The sequence below is a fragment of the Rattus norvegicus genome, chromosome 1 (genome assembly GCF_036323735.1).
Source record: "Rattus norvegicus strain BN/NHsdMcwi chromosome 1, GRCr8, whole genome shotgun sequence".
Taxonomy (NCBI): domain Eukaryota; kingdom Metazoa; phylum Chordata; class Mammalia; order Rodentia; family Muridae; genus Rattus; species Rattus norvegicus.
Window position 1 is genome coordinate 81,287,535 of NC_086019.1, and position 24,458 is coordinate 81,311,992.

At 37.7% G+C, this 24,458-nt stretch overlaps 1 protein-coding gene across 1 annotated transcript; it reads left to right on the forward strand.

The window, feature by feature from the left end:
- Window positions 1-3,554: 3,554 nt before the first annotated feature.
- Window positions 3,555-4,478, forward strand: Vom1r43 (vomeronasal 1 receptor 43). The gene has a single exon (NM_001008932.2). The coding sequence runs from the start codon at window positions 3,561-3,563 to the stop codon at window positions 4,476-4,478; it is 918 nt and encodes a 305-aa protein (NP_001008932.1). The 5' UTR covers window positions 3,555-3,560.
- The last annotated feature ends 19,980 nt before the right edge of the window (window positions 4,479-24,458 follow it).

The following is a 24,458-nucleotide window of genomic DNA, read 5'->3' on the forward strand; positions in this document are numbered from 1 at the left end:
GGTTTTTGTTTTGTTTTTAATGGACATATAAAATAACTGCATTTTGAAGCTGTTTTGAATATAGAATTGACATTCATAGTGACCTAAGAATGTAACTGTTCAAGACCCTAATTTTCTTTCACTTTTACCCATACTGAGAAATAGAATTGCCAGATAAATTAGCATACTTTCAGATGAAAAAACACTTTATATGCATAGGGTATCTATACCATGAAAACTTCTTTCAGAAAGATATTGTAATAGTAAAAAAATTAATAACATGTAAGAAATGTCTCAACAAATACATTATTTTAGGGAGGAAATTATTACAATTTATAATATATTGTATAAAGCAAAGAGGAATGTATACTTATGCAATGTTCTTCAATTAAAATGTCAGGGACACAAACACAACTCTTTTCCATTCACAAAACGACAATACATGCACTATAACACCAAGAAATAGACGTTACAAACATTACTTTTCTATAACCTGGCATATGATATAAATTCTTAATAACAAAGTAGGATTATAGTTTACTTGCACAATGCTCATCTTTCATACATGAGATTCTGACTTCAATCCTCAGTCCTTCCAGTATAGAAGAAAAATAAGACAAGAATAACCATGACAATTTTAAGAATTGTGTATAAGTTTGAACATGGCATTGACTGTGAAAACTATTAGTATTAAAGACCAATATTTGCTATGTAAAACACTTTTAATGTTTTAATTTGGCTTCTTTTTTACAATTTCAATGATCATACAGAGTATTAGATTTCACTATATTTAAAAACTTTTTTAAATTTTTTTTCTTAAAGTTTTTTCTCTATTACCCTGACATACTTTCATCCCTTTATAAATCCTTTATGATCCTTTTGAACTTACTGAGACATTTGTCCCATTCTCTTCCCCTTCATTCCTCAAGAGCTCTTTTCTTCTGCATAGTTTGATTTCCAGAGCCCAACACACTTTCTCTGAACATTTACATTGTAACCCATGTCCCTATTTGAGAATGAACTTGGGATGTTTTCCCTCTAAATGTAGAGTATCTTTCTAAATCCTTTATAATTCTATATAGTTTCTGAAAATTTTATGATGTCATTTTCCACTACAGATTAACAAATTTCTGCTGTATGTAGACACCATACTTCCATTATCCAATGATAATCATGATTTCTTTGCTTTTGTGAATTATGCAGCAGTTAATATGGACGTGTAGTATCTCTGTGACAGGGCATACTGTTCTTTTGGGTCTATGTCAAGAAATTACATAGGCCTGTTTTATTGTATTCTATTTCAATTTTTAAGATATCTTTGTACTTATTTCTATAGTGAACTGAGTATTTCACCTCCATCCATTATAGGATGAGGGTTCACTTTTTCCACACCATTATGAACATTTATTATTCTTTATTTTGCTGGTGTTAATCATTCTAATAATAGCAAAAGATTCTCCAAATATTTGTAATTTAGATCTCCTTGATGGCAAATATGTTAAATGCTTTTTAAAACTCTTTACTGCCCATTTATACCTTGTCTTTAATGAAATCTTTGTCTATCACATTACCCTGTTTGTTGACTAAAAAGATTGTGGAGATGGTTAATCTATATTCTTTATATACTCTAGATTTTAAGTTTCTGAATGAAATATTGAAGTAAATGATTTTTCTCCTATTTGGAAGGTTATATCTCTGCTTGTGTTTATTTTCCTTTAATGTGCAGACTTTTAATGTCAAACAATACTACTCTCTAGTTCTGGGTTCATTTCCTTTACTATTCATATGGTTGCCTTTACCACATTTTGTATTTTTAACATTTTCCTCTGAGAATTTTAGCATTTCAGCTTTAGAGTAATTTAACACTACTTTTTAATGCATGGTGAGAAGATATAGATAAAATTCCATTGTGCAGGGGTTGTGGATTTAGCTCAGTGGTAGAGCGCTTGCCTAGCAAGTGCAAGGCCCTGGGTTCAGTCCCCAGCTCCAAAAAAAAAAAAAAAAAAAAAAGAAAAGAAAAGAAAATTCCATTGTGCAGGTGGATATCCGTTGTACACAAAGTAATTCAGGATCACAAAGTCTGATCACTGGGTCACACAACCAATTAAGAATGAAGTAGTTGTGTCTTCCTGAGATTCTTCCTAAGAACTGCTATTTCTTTGCAGAGCATTGGGATGGAATGACTGACCCTGCCCTTATCCTTCTTACTCAACATTGGTCATTCCCTCTGTGGCTTTGTTTACTTTCTTGTCTCCAGATCCTTGTACAGTATTGATGTTATGTACAGCTGATAACCTAAGATGTGGGAGTTTCAGTAACACTACATTTGGAACTTGGTAATTACTTTTCAATTTTATTGAAGACAAACAACACTAATTTTTATACCTCTACACTATTTTACTTTCTTATAGAGTCTACACTGGGGCTCCTTCCTCCACATATTAAACTGGTTTAACTCCTGATTTTACTCATGTTAATTTGTTTTATTAACATGTATTTATACAGTTTATGGTGATCTCTTATTTCAACTATGATTTGCATCTTCTCATTGCAGTCCCTTAAATATTGGTGATGTTGAGCAAATTTCTCCACATACTTCAGATATTTCTTAATTGTTTGTAGGGAATTTATCCAAATCATGAACCCATTTCAACTTATTTTATATTTTGGATTTTACAAATTGATTTTTAAATATTTTCATGGTAGAGTAATAACTTAATTTGTAAGAGTGCATAGTACTGTTACTGTTTTTAATATTCAGTTCCTAGTTCCTACTGGTGGCTCACAACTGTCTACAAATCAAGTTCTAAGAGCTGTAAAGCCTTTGTCCTCCTAAACAAACACTTTATTGAAAACTACGCAAACTTAAAATGAAGTATAATTTTTCTTCTCAGTCATTTCAAATATAATTTTCAAATATTTTCTGTTGTAGTTCTTGATGAATTTCAAAAATCTATTTCAGGTGTATTTTAATAATAATGGCATGTTTTAAAGTTTTGCTCTTTGAAAATAGAGCACAAATCATTAGTTTCAGCCAAAAGAAGAATATATACACTAATCTTAATTTTGGTTTCTGTTTTGGTTTTTTAAGTGGGTTTGTCTGTGTGTAGCAGTAATAGTCTTGGAACTATCTCTGTAGCCAGGTTAGTCTTTAGAGTCCTAAAATGAAATATGTCCTTCACCATCACATCCAGAGAAAACATGAAACTGGAGTAACCTTATACAATATGTCCCATAAAATAATAGAGGATATCTAATTTATAAAGAAAACATTTTAAACCCTCCATTTTGTCAGTGAGAGCTGTATGAATACATTAAAATGATGAATGTTTTATTTAAGCTAACTTAATGAAATAATGCATACTAATAATACATGTTCAGGGTCTTTAGACAATAAAAAATGTATTATTATTTTATTTATTTATATTAAAATATACTTTACTAGAGTTACTATAGTATATTATATATAATAGAATATAGTATAACAGTATAAGAGAATAAAATGTTAATTATATTTAAATATATATTAAAATATACATATATTAAATTTATTACATAAATTTAACAATTTTACAATAGGAATGAAAATGGCATCTGAAAACTTTGCAATGGGAGTATTTCTCTTCTCCCAGATTACAGTGGGAGTGCTAGGCAACACTTCAATACTATTTTATTATGTCATTTTGATATTAAATGGGAAGCATTTAATGCCCAAAGATCTGATGATAGAGTACTTGACTTTTGCCAACTGCTTGAATATCATCTCAAGAGGTATTCCCCCGACAATGTCTTATTTTGGATTTAAGGTTTTCTTGGATGACATTGGGTGTAAATTAATATTGTATATTTACAGAATAGCAAGGGGGATGTCCCTTTATATGATGTGCCTATTGAGTTGCTTTCAAGCAATCACAATCAGCCCCAGAAACTCCAGGTGGATAAAGCTTAAGCAGAGAGCCACCAAGTATATTGGCCCTTCTTGCTCAGTCAGTTGGTTTGTGCACCTGCCTCTGAACATCATGATCCCATCAAGTGTGTCAAGCCTCAGTTACACAAAAAATTCTATTAAGAGAGTGCATTATGAATACTGCTCACTGCTTGCTTCTGGCAATGTGGCAACTGCACTATATATGTTCTTACTGTGCCTCTCTGATGGACTGTATCTGGGTCTCATGGCCTGCTCAAGTGTTTCCATGGTGAGTATTCTCTATAGACACAAGAGGCATGTCAAGCATATTCACAGTGCTCACTTTCTGAAAACCTCACCTGAAGACAGAGCCACACAGACTATCCTTATCCTGCTGTGCACCTTTGTCATCTCTTACTCATACTCTTCCATTGTGACTGTCATTAGAACCTGTTCCAAATATCCAGTGCTATGGGGAGTAAATGTATTTACATTTATAGAAATATGCTTTCCCACATTTTCCCCCTTTGTTCTCATCACCAATATGAAGACTAGTTTCAGCCTGTTTTTACCATGCTCTGATAAGAGATAGCTTCCTCTGAGTATGATGTGTGCCCTGGTCATCTCTATATTCTTAGATATTCTCATATTCTTTTATTTGTTGTACAGTGCTACAATGCTGAAACTTCCATATTTAGACTTACTCTTTCATAATGTGGAGTAATCAATAGTCATTTGTTTAGAAACCATTTGATAGATATTATTATTATTATTTTTTGGTTCCTCTGACAAAATACCTGGTAAATGCAACTCAAAGAAGGAACAGCTTGTTTTACACCACAGTCTGAAGTTTCTGTTAATCATGGTAAGATAGAAGCAGTAAGGGAAGATGGATTTGTAGAGAGATAGGTATAAATTATGGATTAATTTCTAGTTCACAGTCAGGAAGCACACATGTGAATTTCTGTTCTTAGTTCTTTTTCTTTGGCCATTTACATCAGCCTATGGGATGATATCAGCAAGGTTCAAAGTGGGTCTTCTGTTCTCAAAAGAACTTCTTTGAAACACCCTCACAGTAATATAAACAAGCAAATGTGAGATAATAATTTCATATTGTCAACATGACACATATATGTACTATTTTAACTGTAAAAAATCAATCTTTTAATAAAAGTTTTCATTTTAAGGTAAAAATGACACATATTTCTCATATTTAAAATATAAAATTAGTCATGAGGATATATGATCATATATGTTAAAATTGATGTAAAAATCCCAACCCAGAATTAGCAAGAATACATAGCTATACACATACATATACATACATTCATATACATATAGAAATGCTTATATTTATATGTATATTACAGGTAAACCCTCAAACATTTATGCACATTGAATATTTTAATCATTTCAGAAAAAAATTGTTTGACATTATTTAAATCTAACTGCTAACCAGCAAGTGGATTCTGGGAATTGAATTTGTATACCCTAAAAAGGACCAATTGCTCTTCTTTCCTGATCTAGTTCTCTAACCACAGGGTAGTTATTTTTCGGAAATTATATTTTGTACATGAACAAAATTATTTTATGATAGTTTACACTAAGTGTATATAGTCAAAAATTGTCAATATAAATTCTTTAATGCACATATTGGAGTTCTCTACTACATGAAGCCAACAACTAGTGATACAAGTGAAATATATAAATAATTTCAAAACCTTAATCTGGAGGGTGTAATGCACACAAAGATATGACAGCTCCATTCTCCCATATCACATAATACTTGGAAATTTCTTAAAGAAATGTGGGCATGCCACACCAAGGTAAGGTTGAGGATAAGGTTTTTATTGTAGGTATGAAGGAAAGAATAGCCAGAGGCAACAAGCAAAGAGAGAAAGCAGTACATTAGACATGACTAGTACACTGAATATTCTATGAAAGGAAAATTAGGGAAGAGCAATAGAAGAACTAAGACAGAGGAGAAAAGGAGAAGGGAATCAAGAGGACAAAGAGGCATGAAGAAGAACCAAGAGAAGAGCCTTTTGTAGAAACAAGAGGCCAACAGCACATGGACAAAATTTCTGGGTGTGTAGAAAAGAAAAGCTGGGGGAGGGAAAAGAATGTAAGGCCTACAGATGTTAAATTAAATGGCAGGGATAGTACTGAGAGGATCCAAGATTTTGTAAGAGGTCCTTGCAATGCAGTGATAGTCTGGCAACCTACATCTGCTTTGACATATTAACAGGCACCTCAGTTAGCTATTTAACCTGCTTGTCTTTAGAAACAAACATTATTTAAATTTATTTATTTATTTATTTGTTTTTCCACTCCAGATTTTATTCCCTTCTCGGTCCACAAACTCCAACAGTTCCACATTCCATAACTCCTGGCCACCATTCCCCCTCCCAGTCTCCACAAGGATGTCCCCACCTCACCCGCCCAACCAGAACTCTAAACTACCTGGGGCCTCCAGTCTTTTGAGGGTTAGTTACATCTTCTCTGACTGAACCCAGACATGGCAGTTCTCTGCTGTATGTGTATTGAAGGCCTCATCTCGGCTCCAGTGTCTGAAAGATCTCAGGATTAAGGTTAATTGACACTGCTGGTCCTCCTAAAGGGTTGCCCTCCTCCTCAGATTCCTCCAACTTTTCGCTATTTCAGCTAGAAGGGTAAGCAGCTTCTGTTCACTGCTTGGGCACACATATCTGCATCTGACACTTTCAGCTTCTTTTTTTTTCTTTTCTTTTTTTCTTCATCTTTATTAAATTGGGTATTTCTTATTTACATTTCAATTGTTATTATCTTTCCGGGTTTCCAGGCAAACATCCCCCTAACTCTCCCCCTCCCCTTCTATATGGGTGTTCCCCTCCCCATCCTCCTCCCATTACCGCCTTCCCCCCAACAATCCCATTCACTGGGGGTTCAGTCTTGGCAGGGCAAAGGACTTCCCCTTCCACTGGTGCCCTTATTCGGTTATTCATTGTTACCTATGCATGGAGCCCAGGGTCAGTCCATGTATAGTCTTTGGATAGTGACTTAGACCCTGGAAGCTCTGGTTGTTGGCATTGTTGTTCATATGGGGTCTCAAGCCCCTTCAAACTCTTTCAGTCCTTTCTCTGATTCCTTCAATGGGGTCCTGTTCTCAGTTCAGTGGTTTGCTTGCTGGCATTCGCCTCTGTATTTGCTGTATTCTGGCTGTGTCTCGCAGGAGAGATCTACATCCCATTCCTGTCAGCCTGCACTTCTTTGCTTCATCCATCTTATCTAGTTTGGTGGTTGTATATGAATGGGCCCCATGTGGGGCAGGCTCTGAATGGGCATTCCTGTTCCTTCAGCCTCTGTTCTAAACTTTGCCTCCCTATTCCCTCCTAAGGGTATTCTTGTTCCCCTTTTGAAGAAGGAGTGAAGCATTCCCAGTTTGGTCATCCTTCTTGAGTTTCATGTGTTCTGTGCATCTAGGGTAATTTGAGAGTTTGGGCTAACATCCACTTATCAATGAGTGCATACCATGTGTGCTTTTCTGTGATTGAGTTACCTCACTCAGGATGATATTTTCCAGTTCCATCCATTTGCCTATGAATTTCATAAAGTCATTGTTTTTGATAGTGGAGTAGTATTCCATTGTGTAGATGTACCACATTTTCTGTATCCATGCCTCTGTTGAAGGACATCTGGGTTCTTTCCAGGTTCTGGGTATTATAAATAAGGCTACTATGAACATAGTGGAGCATGTGTCTTTGTTATATGTTGGGGCATCTTTTGGGTATATCCGCAAGAGAGGTATAGCTGGGTCCTCAGGTAGTACAATGACCAATTTTCTGAGGAACCTCCAGACTGATTTCCAGAATGGTTGTACCAGTCTACAACCACACCAACAATGGAAGAGTTAGTGTTCCTCTTTCTCCACATCCTCGCCAGCATCTGCTGTCGAAAGAGTTTTTGATCTTAGCCATTCTGACTGATGTGAGGTGGAATCTCAGGGTTGTTTTGATTTGCTTTTCCCTTATGACTAAAGATGTTGAACATTTCTTTAAGTGCTTCTTAGCCATTCTGCATTCCTCAGTTGTGAATTCTTTGTTTAGCTCTGAACCCTATTCTTTAATAGGGTTATTTGTCTCCCTGCAGTCTACCTTCATGAGTTCTTTGTATATTTTGGATATGAGCCCTCTATCAGTTGTAGGATTGGTAAAGATCTTTTCCCAATCTGTTGGTTGCCGTTTTGTCCTAACAATAGTGTCCTTTGCCTTACAGAAGCTTTGCAGTTTTATGAGATCCCATTTGTTGATTCTTGATCTTAGAGCATAAGGCATTGGTGTTTTGTTCAGGAAATTTTCTCCAGTGCCCATGTATTCGAGATGCTTGCCAGTTTTTCTTCTATTAGTTTGAGTGTGTCTGGTTTGATGTGGAGGTCCTTGATGCACTTGGACTTAAGCTTTGTACAGGGTGATAAGCATGGATCAATCTGCATTCTTCTACATGGCTGACCTCCAGTTGAACCAGCACCATTTGCTGAAAATGCTATATTTTTTCCATTGAATGATTTTGGCTCCTTTGTCAAAAATCTAGTGGCCATAGGTGTATGGGTTCATTTCTAGGTCTTCACTTCTATTCCACTGGTCTATCTGCCTGTGTCTGTACTAATAACCATACAGTTTTTATCACTATTGTTCTGTAATACTTCTTGAGTTCAGGGATAGTGATTTCCCCAGAATCCTTTTATTGTTGAGGATAGTTTTAGCTATCCTGGGTTTTTTGTTATTCCAGATGAATTTGCAGATTGTCCTGGCTAACTCTCTGAAGAATTGGATTGGTATTTTGATGGGGATTGCAATGCATCTGTAGATTGCTTTTGGTAAAATGGCCATTTTTACTATATTAATCCTGTCAATCCATGAGCATGGGAGATCTTTCCATCTTCTGAGGTCTTCTTCAATTTCCTTCTTCAGTGTCTTGTAGTTCTTATTGTACAGATCTTTTAGTTGCTTGGTTAAAGTCACACCGAGGTACTTTATATTATTTGGGTCTATTATGAAGGGTGTCGTTTCCCTAATTTCTTTCTCGGCTTGTTTCTCTTTTGTGTAGAGGAAGGCTACTGATTTATTTGAGTTAATTTTATACCCAGCCACTTTGCTGAAGTTGTTTATCAGCTTTAGTAGTTCTCTGGTGGAACTTTTGGGATCACTTAAATATACTATCATATCATCTGCAAATAGTGATATTTTGACTTCCTCCTTTCCTATCTGTATCCCTTTGATCTCCTTTTGTTGCCTGATTGCTCTGGCTAGGACTTCAAGAACTATATTGAATAAGTAGGGAGAGAGTGGGCATCCGTGTCTAGTCCCTGATTTTAGTGGGACTCCTTCAAGTTTCTCTCCATTTAGTTTAATGCTAGCTACTGGTTTGCTGTATATGGCTTTTACTATGTTTTGGTATGGACCTTGAATTCCTATTCTTTCCAGGACTTTTATCATGAAGGGGTGTTGAATTTTGTCAAATGCTTTCTCAGCATCTAATGAAATGATCATGTGGTTTTTATCTTTCAGTTTCTTTATATAGTGGATTACGTTGATGGTTTTCCATATATTAAACCATCCCTTCATACCTGGGATGAAGCCTACTTGATCATTATGGATGACTGTTTTGATGTGCTCTTGGATTCAGTTTGCACATCTGCATGCCTCTCTGCTGTAAACTTTGTGTTTCAAATACTGACAGAAAAAATTCCTTTCAGATTTCTCTTGGTTCCTTGGAGTTGGTCATGAATTCTGCATTCCTGTTTTTCTTATGTTTTACACTGCTGATGGGAACTCAGGACTAAGGTGTTTAAAAGTTACATCAGACCCTTGGGCCGTTGCTATTATCATAGGTGTTGAGCTGAGTTGAAAATTACCAATCTTCTCAAAAAGAATAAAAGGAGGTCATGAATATTTAAGAGAGAGAGAGAGAGAGAGAGAGAGAGAGAGAGAGAGAGAGAGAGAGAGAGAGATTGAGAGAGATTGTCTCATCACAGTTTTAGTACTGACTCACTTCTCCTGGTCACAGCTACCATAATGGTGTCAACCAGTATGGAAGTAAGGGACCAGAACATAGGAGAAAAAAGAATGCGATAAATTAAAAAAACAGGTTTTTGAGAAACTATTCTTCTTAGTCTCCTCACAAATGCCTCTCTTAATTTTAGTTGTACTTAAAATCCATAATAAATATTTCTTCAAATAGCTCTACTATTTGGACGATGGAGGAGTGGATGGAGGGAAGAAAGGTAGGATGCAATGAAGGAAGAAAGAAAGGAAGCAAGCAAGCAAGAAAGGAAAAATGTGAAAGAACCAAGAAAGAAAAAAGTGAAAAATATCAAGGAATAGATAGAAAATGGAAAAGGGACTCTGGTATTGTCTAGGGAGTACACACTCACATGGGCTTTTGGATGGAATTTGGGCTGGTTTAAATTAAAGGCAGAGCAGACTCTCCACTCTTCCCAAGCTGTGTGAACCCTGTTCCACCCATAAGCTGCTGCTTAGTCTCTTTTATCACTAATATCACCTCATTTTTCTTCTTTCCTTCCTGCATTTAGACTTAGTCTCTCATCTTTCCTCTATGTATCTCTACTGGTTTCTCCATCTTTCTCACACTATTCCCATCTCATTTTGCAAGTCTCTTCCTAGTTTCTTAGAAGAGAGATTAACTTGGATACTTTATTTAATTTACAGATGACTCTTGGGATCACACCTTGCAACAGCTGGGCAAGCCATGAGCTACATATCCTGAAGTACTTTTTTTGTCTTTCTTCCTAGTTACCAATTTATATACTTCAGGAAAATGCTATGTTCTAATTTTGTGTCTTAAGAGATGGATTAAAATGAATGGTTGAGGAGAATACTGATACTAGTAAGTTAAATTTTCTTTTTTTTTTTTACAAATAAAAATTTTTTATTGGATATCCCTTTATTTACATTTCTTTTTTTTCTTTTTTCTCTCTTTTTTTTAAATTTATTTAATACTTAATAATAATTCTTTGGTTTCCGGGCAAACATCCCCCTCCCCCCTCCCCTTCCTTATGGGTGTTCCCCTCCCAACCCTCCCCCCATTGCTGCCCTCCCCCCCACAGTCTAGTTCACTGGGGGTTCAGTCTTAGCAGGACCCAGGGCTTCCCCTTCCACTGGTCCTCTTACTAGGATATTCATTGCTACCTATGAGGTCAGAGTCCAGGGTCAGTCCATGTATAGTCTTTAGGTAGTGGCTTAGTCCCTGGAAGCTCTGGTTGCTTGGCATTGTTGTACATATGGGGTCTTGAGCCCCTGCAAGCTCTTCCAGTTCTTTCTCTGGTTCCTTCAACGGGGGTCCTATTCTCAGTTCAGTGGTTTGCTGCTGGCATTCGCCTCTGTATTTGCTGTATTCTGGCTGTGTCTCTCAGGAGCGATCTACATCTGGCTCCTGTCGGTCTGCACTTCTTTGCTTCATCCATCTTGTCTAATTGGGTGGGTGTATATGTATGGGCCACATGTGGGGCAGGCTCTGAATGGGTGTTCCTTGTGTGTCTGTTTTAATCTTTGCATCTCTCTCTTCCCTGCCAAGGGTAATCTTGTTCCCCTTTTAGAGAAGGAGTGAAGCATTCACATTTTGATCATCCGTCTTGAGTTTCATTTGTTCTAGGCATCTAGGGTAATTCAAGCATTTGGGCTAATAGCCATTTATCAGTGAGTGCATACCATGTATGTCTTTCTGTGATTGGGTTAGCTCACTCAGGATGATATTTTCCATTTCCAACCATTTGCCTACGAATTTCATAAAGCCGTTGTTTTTGATAGCTGAGTAATATTCCATTGTGTAGATGTACCACATTTTCTGTATCCATTCCTCTGTTGAAGGGCATCTGGGTTCTTTCCAGCTTCTGGCTATTATAAATAAGGCTGCGATGAACATAGTGGAGCACGTGTCTTTTTTATATGTTGGGGCATCTTTTGGGTATATGCCCAAGAGAGGTATAGCTGGATCCTCAGGCAGTTCAGTGTCCAATTTTCTGAGGAGCCTCCAGACTGATTTCCAGAATGGTTGTACCAGTTTGCAATCCCACCAACAATGGAGGAGTGTTCCTCTTTCTCCGCATCCTCGCCAGCATCTGCTGTCACCTGAGTTTTTGAACTTAGCCATTCTCACTGGTGTGAGGTGAAATCTCAGGGTTGTTTTGATTTGCATTTCCCTTATGACTAAAGATGTTGAACATTTCTTTAGGTGTTTCTCAGCCATTCGGCATTCCTCAGCTGTGAATTCTTTGTTTAGCTCTGAACCCCATTTTTTAATAGGGTTATTTGTCTCCCTGCGGTCTAACTTCTTGAGTTCTTTGTATATTTTGGAAATAAGGCCTCTATCTGTTGTAGGATTGGTAAAGATCTTTTCCCAATCTGTTGGTTGCCGATTTGTCCTAACCACAGTGTCCTTTGCCTTACAGAAGCTTTGCAGTTTTATGAGATCCCATTTGTCGATTCTTGATCTTAGAGCATAAGACATTGGTGTTTTCTTCAGGAAATTTTTTCCAGTGCCCATGTGTTCCAGATGCTTCCCTAGTTTTTCTTCTATTAGTTTGAGTGTATCAGGTTTGATGTGGAGGTCCTTGATGCACTTGGACTTAAGCTTTGTACAGGGTGATAAGCATGGATCAATCTGCATTCTTCTACATGTTGACCTCTAGTTGAACCAGCACCATTTGCTGAAAATGCTATATTTTTTCGATTGGATGGTTTTGGCTCCTTTGTCAAAAATCAAGTGACCATAGGTGTGTGGGTTCATTTCTGGGTCTTCAATTCTATTCCATTGGTCTATCTGTCTGTCTCTGTACCAATACCATGCAGTTTTTATCACTATTGCTCTGTAATACTGCTTGAGTTTAGGGATAGTGATTCCCCCTGACGTCCTTTTATTGTTGAGGATAGTTTTAGCTATCCTGGGTTTTTTGTTATTCCAGATGAATTTGCAAATTGTTCTGTCTAACTCTTTGAAGAATTGGATTGGTATTTTGATGGGGATTGCATTGAATCTGTAGATCGCTTTTGGTAAAATGGCCATTTTTACTATATTAATCCTGTCAATCCATGAGCATGGGAGATCTTTCCATCTTCTGAGGTCTTCTTCAATTTCCTTCTTCAGTGTCTTGAAGTTCTTATTGTTCAGATCTTTTACTTGCTTGGTTAAAATCACACCGAGGTACTTTATATTATTTGGGTCTATTATGAAGGGTGTCATTTCCCTAATTTCTTTCTTGGCTTGTTTCTGTTTTGTGTAGAGGAAGGCTACTGATTTATTTGAGTTAATTTTATACCCAGCCAGTTTGCTGAAGTTGTTTATCAGCTTTAGAAGTTCTCTGGTGGAACTTTTGGGATCACTTAAATAGACTATTGTATCATCTGCAGATAGTGATATTTTGACTTCTTCTTTTCCGGTCTGTATCCCCTTGCCCTCCTTTTGTTGTCTGATTGCTCTGGCTAGAACTTCAAGAACTATATTGAATAAGTAGGGAGAGAGTGGGCAGCCTTGTCTAGTCCCTGATTTTAGTGGGATTGCTTCAAGTTTCTCTCCATTCAGTTTAATGTTAGCAACTGGTTTGCTGTATATGGCTTTTACTATGTTTAGTTATGGGCCTTGAATTCCTATTCTTTCCAGGACTTTTATCATGAAGGGGTGTTCAATTTTCTCAAATGCTTTCTCAGCATCTAATGAAATGATCATGTGGTTTTGTTCTTTCAGTTTGTTTGTATAATGGATCACGTTGATGGTTTTCCGTATATTAAACCATCCCTGCATGCCTGGGATGAAGCCTACTTGATTATGGTGGATGATTGTTTTGATGTGCTCTTGGATTCGGTTTGCCAGAATTTTATTGAGTATTTTTGCGTCGATATTCATAAGGGAAATTGGTCTGAAGTTCTCTTTCTTTGTTGGGTCTTTGTGTGGTTTAGGTATAAGAGTAATTGTGGCTTCATAGAAGGAGTTCAGGAGTGATCCATCTGTTTCAATTTTGTGGAATAGTTTGGATAATATTGGTATGAGGTCTTCTATGAAGGTTTGATAGAATTCTGCACTAAACCCGTCTGGACCTAGGCTCTTTTTGGTTGGGAGACCTTTAATGACTGCGTCTATTTCCTTAGGACTTATGGGGTTGTTTAACTGGTTTACCTGTTCCTGATTTAACTTAGGTACCTGGTATTTGTCTAGGAAATTGTCCATTTCCTGTAGATTTTCAAGTTTTGTTGAATATAGGCTCTTATAGTAAGATCTGATGATTTTTTGAATTTCCTCTGAATCTGTAGTTATGTCTCCCTTTTCATTTCTGATTTTGTTAATTTGGACACACTCTCTGGGTCCTCTCGTTAGTCTGGTTAAGGGTTTCTCTATCTTGTTGATTTTCTCAAAGAACCAACTTTTGGTTCTGTTGATTCTTTCTATTGTCCTTTTTGTTTCTACTTGGTTGATTTCAGCTCTGAGTTTGATTATTTCCTGCCTTCTATTCCTCCTGGGTGTATTTGCTTCTTTTTGCTCTAGAGCTTTTAGGTGTGCTGTCAAGCTGCTGACATATGCTCTTTCCTGTTTCTTTCTGCAGGCACTCAGCGCTATGAGTTTTCCTCTTAGCACAGCTTTCATTGTGTCCCATAAGTTTGGGTATGTCGTACCTTCATTTTCATTAAATCCTAAAAAGTTTTTAATTTCTTTCTTTATTTCTTCCTTAACCAGGTTATCATTGAGTAGAGCATTGTTCAATTTCCACGTGTATGTGGGCATTCTTCCCTTATTGTTATTGAAGACCAGTTTTAGGCCGTGGTGGTCTGATAGCACGCATGGGATTATTTCTATCTTTCTGTACCTGTTGAGGCCCGTTTTTTGACCAACTATATGGTCAATTTTGGAGAAAGTACCATGAGGAGCTGAGAAGAAGGTATATCCTTTTGCTTTAGGATAGAATGTTCTATACATATCCGTTAAGTCCATTTGGCTCATGACTTCTCTTAGTCTGTCTACGTCTCTGTTTAATTTCTGTTTCCATGATCTGTCCACTGATGAGAGTGGGGTGTTGAAATCTCCCACTATTATTGTGTGAGGTGCAATGTGTGTTTTGAACTTTAGTAAGGTTTCTTTTACGTATGTAGGTGCCCTTGTATTTGAGGCATAGATATTTAGGATTGAGAGTTCATCTTGGTGGATTTTTCCTTTGATGAATATGAAGTGTCCTTCCTTATCTTTTTTGATGACTTTTAGTTGGAAATTGATTTTATTTGATATTAGAATGGCTACTCCAGCTTGCTTCTTCTGACCATTTGCTTGGAAAGTTGTTTTCCAGCCTTTCACTCTGAGGTAGTGTCTGTCTTTGTCTCTGAGGTGTGTTTCCTGTAGGCAGCAGAATGCAGGGTCCTCGTTGCATATCCAGTTTGTTAATCTATGTCTTTTTCTTGGGGAGTTGAGGCCATTGATGTTGAGAGATATTAAGGAATAGTGATTATTGCTTCCTGTTATATTCATATTTGGATGTGAGGTTATGTTTGTGTGCTTTTCTTCTCTTTGTTTTGTTGCCAAGACGATTAGTTTCTTGCTTCTTCTAGGGTATCGCTTGCCTCCTTATGTTGGGCTTTACCCTTTATTATCCTTTGTAGTGCTGGATTTGTAGAAAGATATTGTGTAAATTTGGTTTTGTCATGGAATATCTTGGGTTCTCCATCTATGTTAATTGAGAGTTTTGCTGGATACAGTAACCTGGTCTGGCATTTGTGTTCTCTTAGGGTCTGTATGACATCTGTCCATGATCTTCTGGCCTTCATAGTTTCTGGCAAAAAGTCTCGTGTGATTCTGATAGGTCTGCCTTTATATGTTACTTGTCCTTTTTCCCTTACTGCTTTTAATATTCTTTCTTTATTTTGCGTGTTTGGTGTTTTGACTATTATGTGACGGGTGGTGTTTCTTTTCTGGTCCAATCTATTTGGAGTTCTGTGGGCTTCTTGTATGCTTATGGGTATCTCTTTTTTTAGGTTAGGGAAGTTTTCTTCTATGATTTTGTTGAAGATATTTACTGGTCCTTTGAGCTGGGAGTCTTTACTCTCTTCTATACCTATTATCCTTAGATTTGATCTTCTCATTGAGTCCTGGATTTCCTGTATGTTTTGGACCAGTAGCTTTTTCTGCTTTACATTATCTTTGACAGTTGAGTCAATGATTTCTATGGAGTCTTCTGCTCCTGAGATTCTCTCTTCCATCTCTTGTATTCTGTTGGTGAAGCTTGTATCTACAGCTCCTTGTCTCTTCTTTTGATTTTCTGTTTCCATGTGTTCTTTCTTGATTGCTTCTATTTCCATTTTTAATTCCTTTTACTGTTTGATTGTGTTTTCCTGGAATTCTTTCAGGGATTTTTGTGTCTCCTCTCTATTCTTTTCTACTTGTTTATTTATGTTTTCCTGGAATTCTTTCAGGCATTTTTGCGATTCCTCTTTGTAGGCTTCTACTTGTTCTCTAAGGGAGTTCTTCACGTCTTTCTTGAAGTCCTCCAGCATCATGATCAAATATGATTTTGAAACTAGATCTTGCTTTTCTGGTGTGTTTGGATATTCCATGTTTACTTTGGTGGGAGAATTGGGCTTCGATGATGCCATGTAGTCTTGGTTTCTGTTGCTTGGGTTCCTGCGCTTGCCTCTCGCCATCAGATTATCTCTAGTGTTACTTTGTTCTGCTATTTCTGACAGTGTCTAGACTGTCCTATAAGCCTGTGTGTCAGGAGTGCTGTAGACCTGTTTTCCTGTTTTCTTTCAGCCAGTTATGGGGACAGAGTGTTCTGCTTTCGGGCGTGTAGTTTTTCCTCTCTACAGGTCTTCAGCTGTTCCTGTGGGCCTGTGTCTTGAGTTCACCAGGCAGCTTTCTTGCAGCAGAAAAGTTGTTCTTACCTGTGGTTCCGAGGCTCAAGTTCGCTTGTGGGATGCTGCCCACGGGTCTCTGCAGCAGCAGCAACCAGGAAGATATGCGCCGCCCCTTCCGGGAGCTTCAGTGCACCAGGCTTTCAGATGGCCTTTGGTGTTTTCCTCTGGCGTCCGAGATGTGTATGCAGAGTGCAGTCTCTTCTGGTTTCCCAGGCTTGTCTGCCTCTCTGAAGGTTTAGCTCTCCCTCCCACGGGATTTGGGTGCAGAGAACTGTTTATCCTGTCTGTTTCCTTCCGGTTCCGGCTGTGTCTCAGGCGCAGGGGTCCTGCCGCTCCTGGGCCCTCCCCTACGGGAACCCAGAGGCCTTATACAGTTTCCTCTTGGGCCAGGGATGTGGGCAGGGGTGGGCAGTGTTGGTGGTCTCCTCTGCTCTGCAGCCTTGGGAGTACCCACCTGACCAGGCGTTGAGGTCTCTCTCCCACGGGGTTTGGGAGCAGAGAGCTGCTGCGGGCCGGGATCCGAGGGTGTGGGACTTCCGGTAAACACAGGAGGTGCCCGGTCCTAGAGGAATTTTGCCCCTGTGTGTCCTGAGTTCACCAGGCAGGTTTCTTGCAGTGGAAAAATTGGTCTTACCTGTGGTTCTGAGGCTCAAGTTTGCTCGTGGGGTACTGCCTAAGTCCTCTCCGCGGCGGCAGCAACCGGGAAGATCTGCGCCGCTCTTTCCGGGAGCCTCCGTGCACCAGGGTTCCAGATGGCGTTTGGTGTTTTCCTCTGGCGTCTGGATGTGTGCAGAGTGCAGTCTCTTCTGGTTTCCCAGGCGTGTCTGCCTCTCTGAAGGTTTAGCTCTCCCTCCCATGGGATTTGGGTGCAGAGAACTGTTTATCCTGTCTGTTTCCTTCAGGTTCCGGCAGTCTCTGAGGCCCAGGGGTCCTGCCGCTCCTGAGCCCTCCCCTATGGGAACCCAGAGGCCTTATACAGTTTCCTCTTGGGCCAGGGATGTGGGCAGGGGTGGGCATTGTTGGTGGTCTCTTCTGCTCTGCAGCCTCAGGAGTGCCCACCTGACCTGGCGGTGAGGTCTCTCTCCCACGGGGTTTGGGAGCAGAGAGCTGCTGTGGGCCGGGATCCGAGGGTGTCAAGTTAAATTTTCTTATCAATGATATAATTTTAGGGTGATTTTTCTATTAGCAAATTTAATTTCATTGAAGCATCAAGAAAAGCATTGAACTTGAATGAATTACAAGAAAGGATTAAATGCATATAAGTGGTAGGTTTTATTTCTTGGTACTCCACCTATTCTGAATTATGGCTTATGTTTTCCTTATTACTACTAATTGCACTACATACACATAAAAGTTTTGGATCACAGGTTATCAAAAAAACATACACATATAGATCTCTTGTCATATGTAGCCAGTCTACTTTTGCCTGTCTTCTTGTGGAAAGCAAGCACATGTATGTTTAGTTTTCTCTATTCCTAGTGTGATAGCCCCTGACTAGAGATTTAGAAGATATCATACACCTGCCTGATATCAAGGATTGCTGTTAAATATGAAACCCAAACCAAAACAACAAAAACAATACTCTACCATATTATACACTTATTTCTAAATCTTCCTTTCACACAAAAACACAAACTCCCCATTGTGACCATAGATTTGATATCATTAAACTAAAAGCACATGGAAATTTTGACTTTAGTTAACTGTCATCATTGTAGCTCTCGACTATGCAACATAAACAGAACATCTTATATATTAACCACAATCCATTTATATTTAAGATTAGAACTAATGTCAAAGTATAAATATCTCTAGTGTTAACCATTGAGAGTGTACAGTTCAGTCCAAGAAAAAATACACTAATATTGTGCAGCTGATCTGTAGTATATTTTCATCACAATCTCAAAAGTCTGTGTACTTGAAACCATCACCTTCTTCTTGCAGCCCTGACAATCATCATCTAAATGGCTTTATAAATTTGCATTACATGATTTATTTATTAGTAGAGACAGCATATTCAGTTAAGATAGCATATATGTGTGGAGTTAGAAGTTGTGTTTTAGGACCTTGGTCTTTCCTTCCATGATATTGGACCCTGGAATGATCCCTGGGGATTGGACTAGGAAGGAAGCACCTTTATCTACTGAGCAGTCTTGCCCATCTTCTTAATTTTAGCCTTTGTGTATTTATAGTTGGTCACTGTATTTATAGCAGGTAAACAGAATGATATAGCAATATAAATGGTCAAAGCGCTTACCTCAGGATCTCTTGTGGTATTCTATGTTTTAGGGCATGTCAAATTTCTTTTCAAATGATAAATGCTGTTCCTTTGAATACATCATGTTGTCTTCATTCTCTTGTTGCTGTTGATGATGATGGATATATGGAATGATTGCATCCCGATTTTAATTCATTTTTACTCATGTTACGAACTAGAATTGGTAGAAAATATAGCAGTTCCTTTTTAGAAAAAAAATATTCTATATGCATAGGGCATGTGCAGCATGAAAATGCCTTCTAGAAAATAATTTGTAATAGCAACAAAATTAGTAAAGCATAAGAAATATATCCTAATAAACATATTGTCTTTAGGAAGGAAATTATTAAAACTTAAAATATATTCTATAAAACAAAGACAAATACATATTTATGTTATGGTCTTCAAGTAAAATTTCCAGGACACAAACAAGACTCCATTCCATGTACAAAATGACAACACAACAACTGTGTCATCAATACATAAAGATTACAAATATCATTCTTCTACAACCTGTATTGGTGATTTAAAATTCATATAAAAAAGTTAAGATTGTAATTTAGTGCCAGAGTGCTCATCTTTCATGCATGAAATTCTAAATCAATCCCAAGTCCTTCCAGTATATAAAAAAAATTCTTACAGAATACAAATAAAACATAAATGACCATGTCAATTTTAAGAATTAAGGATAAGTTGTTAACATGGCCTTGACCATAAGAATTATCTTTAAATAGAAAATTTACAATGGAACCATAATGTTTTGTTTTGTTTATTTTTGTTTTTTTTTAATTGGGCTTGCTTTTTAAAACATTTTATTTTATTTTATTATTTGTTTTTACAGTCCAGATTTTATTCCCCTACTGGTCCACCCTCTTACTGTGCCACATCCCATAACTCCTCCCTGCACCTCTTTCTCTGTCTCCACAAGGATGTCCCTACTCCCCTACCCCCACCAGACCTCTAAACTCCAGTCTTTTAAGTGTTAGGTATATATATCTTCTCCTACTGAACTCAGACACAGCAGTCCTCTGCTATATATGTGTTGGGGGCCTCATATCAGCTGGTGTATGCTGCCTGGCCAGTGATCCGGTGTCTGAGAAATCACTGGGGTCCAGGTTAAATTGACACTGCTGATCCTCCTACAAGGTTGCCCTCCTCCTCAGTTTCTTCCAGTTTTTTTTCTAATTCAACCACAGGGGTCAGCAGCTTATGTTCATTGGTTAGGTGCAAGTGTCTGCATCTGATTCTCTCAGCTGCTTGTTGGGTCTTTCAGAGACACACCTTCCTTCTGATCCACAAGTGCACCCTGGGGTAGATCAGGTGCTCCAACCTGCCCATACCCAGAAAGAGCTTAACTCCTAGCAGGCCTGTCATAACAAGGCTCATAGATCAAGCACTCTCGAAGCCGTCCCAAATCCAGAGACAGCCTGACTGGAGGAGGTCCATCATAACCAGACTCACAGGAGAGGCAGGCTCCAGTAAGAGATAGCAAGGCCAGTTAACACCAAAACTAACCAGATGGCAAGAGGCAAGCACAAAAACATAAGAAACAGAAGCCAATGGCACTTGGCACCATCAGAATACAGTTCTCTCAGCACAGCAAGTCCTGGATACACTACCACACCTGAAAAGCAAGATTCTGACCTATAATTTCATATCCTGCAGATGATAGAAGACCTTAAAGAGGATATAAATAATACAGGAAATACAGGAGAACACAGGTGAACAGGAAAAGGCACTTAAAGAAGAAACACATAAATCCTTTAAAGAAATACAGAAAAAAAAAATCAAACAGGTGAAGGAATTGAACAAAACTATCCAGAATCTAAAAATGTGGAAAAAAAAAATAAAGAAATCACAAAAGGAGGCAATCCTAGAGTTGGAAGACCTAGGAAAGAAATAAGAAGTTACAGATGCAAGAATATATATCTCTTGTATAAGAGATTAAAACAGAGAATATCAGATGTAAAAGAACAAGAAAAGATATGGGCATAGGAGTCAAAGAAAATACAAAAGTGCAAAAAACCTCCTAACCCAAATCATACAAGAAATTCAGGGTACAATGAAAGGACCAAACCTAATAATAATACAAATAGATGAGAGTGAAGATTCCCAATCCAAAGGGCCAGAAAACACCTTCAAAAAAGTCACAGAAGAAAACTTCCCTAAGCAAAACAAAGACATGGCCATAAATGTACAAGAAGCCTACAGAACACCAAATAGTTTGGACCAGAAAAGAGACACCCGTCACATAATAATCAAAACACTAAATACACAGAACAAAGAAAGAATATTAAAAGTGGTAACTAAATAGTCCAAGTAACATATAAAGGCAAACCTATCATAATTATACCAGACTTCTCAAGATAGACTCTAAAGGCCAGAAGACCATGGATAGCTATCAAGCAGACCCTTAGAGAACAAAAATGCCAGATCAGGCTACTACACCCATCAAAACTATTAATCCATATAGGTAGAGAAACCAAGATAATCCATGCAACAGCAAATTTATACAATATCTTTTCACTAAACTTGCCATACAGAGGATAATAGAAGAAGAACTCCAAAACAAGGAGAGACACTACACCAAAGAAAGACAACAAATGAATCATATCAGAACAATCCCAAAAGAAGAGAACCACACAAACATAATATACCTCTAACAACAAAATTGACAGTAACCATCACTCATTTGTCTCTAATACTTCTCATCATAAATGGATTCAATTCCCCTATAAAAGATATAGGCTAACAGGCTGGATATGGAAATAGGACCCAGCATTTTACTGCATACAGGAAACATACTTCACTGACAAAGCAAATGGTCCCAAGTAACAAACTAGAGTAGCCATTCGAATATCCAATAAAATCGACTATAAACCACAGGTTATCAAAGGGAATGGGAAGGACACTTCATACTCATCAAAGGAAAAATACAGCAACATGATCTCTCAATTCTGAACATCTTTTCCCCAAATGCAAGGGCAAACTTATTTGTAAAAGGAATATTACTAAAATGTAAAATATCATGAACCTCACACAATAATAGTGTGAGATTTCAATACCCCATTCATACAAATGTACAGATCATTGAAACAGATTAAGCAGAGAAACAATAAAACTAATGGAGGTTCGGATCAAATGGATTTGACAGATGAATACAGAACATTTTACCCTAAAACAATAGAGTAATCAGTCACAAAACAGGCCTCAACAGATACAGGAAGATAGAAATAATATCATGCATCTTATCAAATCACCACAGCCTGAGACTGGTCTACAATAACAACAAAAATGACAGAATACCCACATATATATTGAAGTTGGACAATGCTCTACTCAATGATAACTTGGTCAAGGAAGAAATAAAAAAGAAATTGGACTTCTTAGAATTTAATGGAAATGAAGGCACGACATACCCAAATAATGGAAAACAAAAGCAGTGCTAAAAGAAAAACTCATAGTTCTGAGTGACTGCAAAGAGAAATAGGAGAGACCATGCATCATTTGCTTCTCAGCACAACTAAAATCTCTAGAATAAAAAGAAGCGAATACACCCAAGAGGAGTAGAAGGCAGGAAATGATCAAATTCAGGGCTGAAATCAACCAAGTAGAAACTAAAAGAACTACAAATAGTATCCACAAAACCAGGAGCAGATTCTATGAGAAAATCAAGAAGATAGATAAGCCTTTAGCCAGACTAACAAAGAGCACAGAGACTCTGTACAAATTAACAAAATCAGAAATGGAAAGGGAGACATAACAATAGAATCTGAGGATGTTCAAAAAATCATCAGATCCTACTACAAAAGGCTATATTCAACACAACTGGAAAATCTGGAGGAAATGGACAATTTTCTGGAAAATAGACAGATACCAGTTACCAAAGTTAAATCAGGAATAAATAAACCATCTAAACAACTCTCTACCTCCTAAAGAAATAGAGGTAGTTATTAAGTCTCTGGACCAAAAAAAGTCCAGGACCAGATGGGTTTAGTGCAGAATTCTATCAGACTTTCATAGAAGACCTCACACCAATACTGTACAAACTATTCCACAAAATAGAAACAGACAGAGCACTACCAAATCTCTTCTATGAAGCCAAAATTCTGCTTCTACCTAAGCCACACAAAGACCCAACAAAGAAAGAGAACTGCAGATCAATTTCCCTTATGAATATTGATGCAATATACTCAATAAAATTCTCACAAATCAAATCCAAGAACACATCAAAATGATCATCCATCATGGTCAAGTGGGTTTCATCCCAGAAATGCAGGGATGATTCAATATACAGATATCCATCAAAGTAACCCACTAAATAAACAAACTCTAAGATAAAAAGCACATGATGAGTTCATTGGATGCTAAGAAAGAATTTGACAAAATTTAACACCTCTTTGTGTTAAAAGTCCAGGGAAGATCAGGAAGGCCCACAGATTAACATAGTAAAAAGCAATATATGGCAAACCAGTAGCTAACATTAAACCAAACGGAGAGAGACTTGAAGCAATCCCACTAAAATCAGGAACTAGACAAGACTGCCCACTCTCTCTCTACTTATTCAATGTAGGACTTGAAGTCCTAGCCAGAGCAATCAGGCAACAAAAGGAGATCAAAGGGATACAAGTTGAAAAGGAAGAAGTCAAAATATCACCATTTGCAGATGATATGACAGTGGAAAAAACTGACCCCAAAATTTCCACTAGAAAACTACTAAGCCTGATAAACCACTACATCAAAGTGGCTGGTATAAAATTAACTCAAACAAATCAGTAGAGTTCCTTTACTCAAAGGATAAACAGGTTGAGAAGAAATGAGGGAAATGACATACATCACAATAGTCCCAAAGAATATAAAATACTTCAGTGTGAACTTTCACCAAGCAAGTGAAAGATATGTATGTCAAGAACTTCGACTCTGTTAAGAAAGAAATTGAAGTAGATCTCAGAAAATGGAAAGACCTCACATGCTCATGGATTGGCAAGATTAATATCTTAAAAATGGCCATATTGCCAAAAGCAATCTATAAATTCAATGCAATCCCCATTAAAATTCCAACTTAATTCTTCATGGAGTTAGAAAGAGCCATTTTCTTTTCTTTTCTTTTCTTTTTTTTTGACCAAAATGCTAATGCTTCATTTCTTCTTTAAAGGGGAACAAGAATACCCTTGGGAGGGAATAGGGAGGCAATAGGGAGGCAAAGTTTAGAACAGAGGCTGAAGGAACGCCCATTCAGAGCCTGCCTCACATGGGGCCCATACATATACAGCTACCAAACTAGATAAGATGGATGAAGCAAAGAAGTGCAGGCTGACAGGAACCGGATACAGCCAGAATATAGCAAATACATAGGCGAATGGCAGCAGCAAACCACTGAACTGAGAACAGAACCCTGTTGAAGGAATCAGAGAAAGGACTGAAAGAG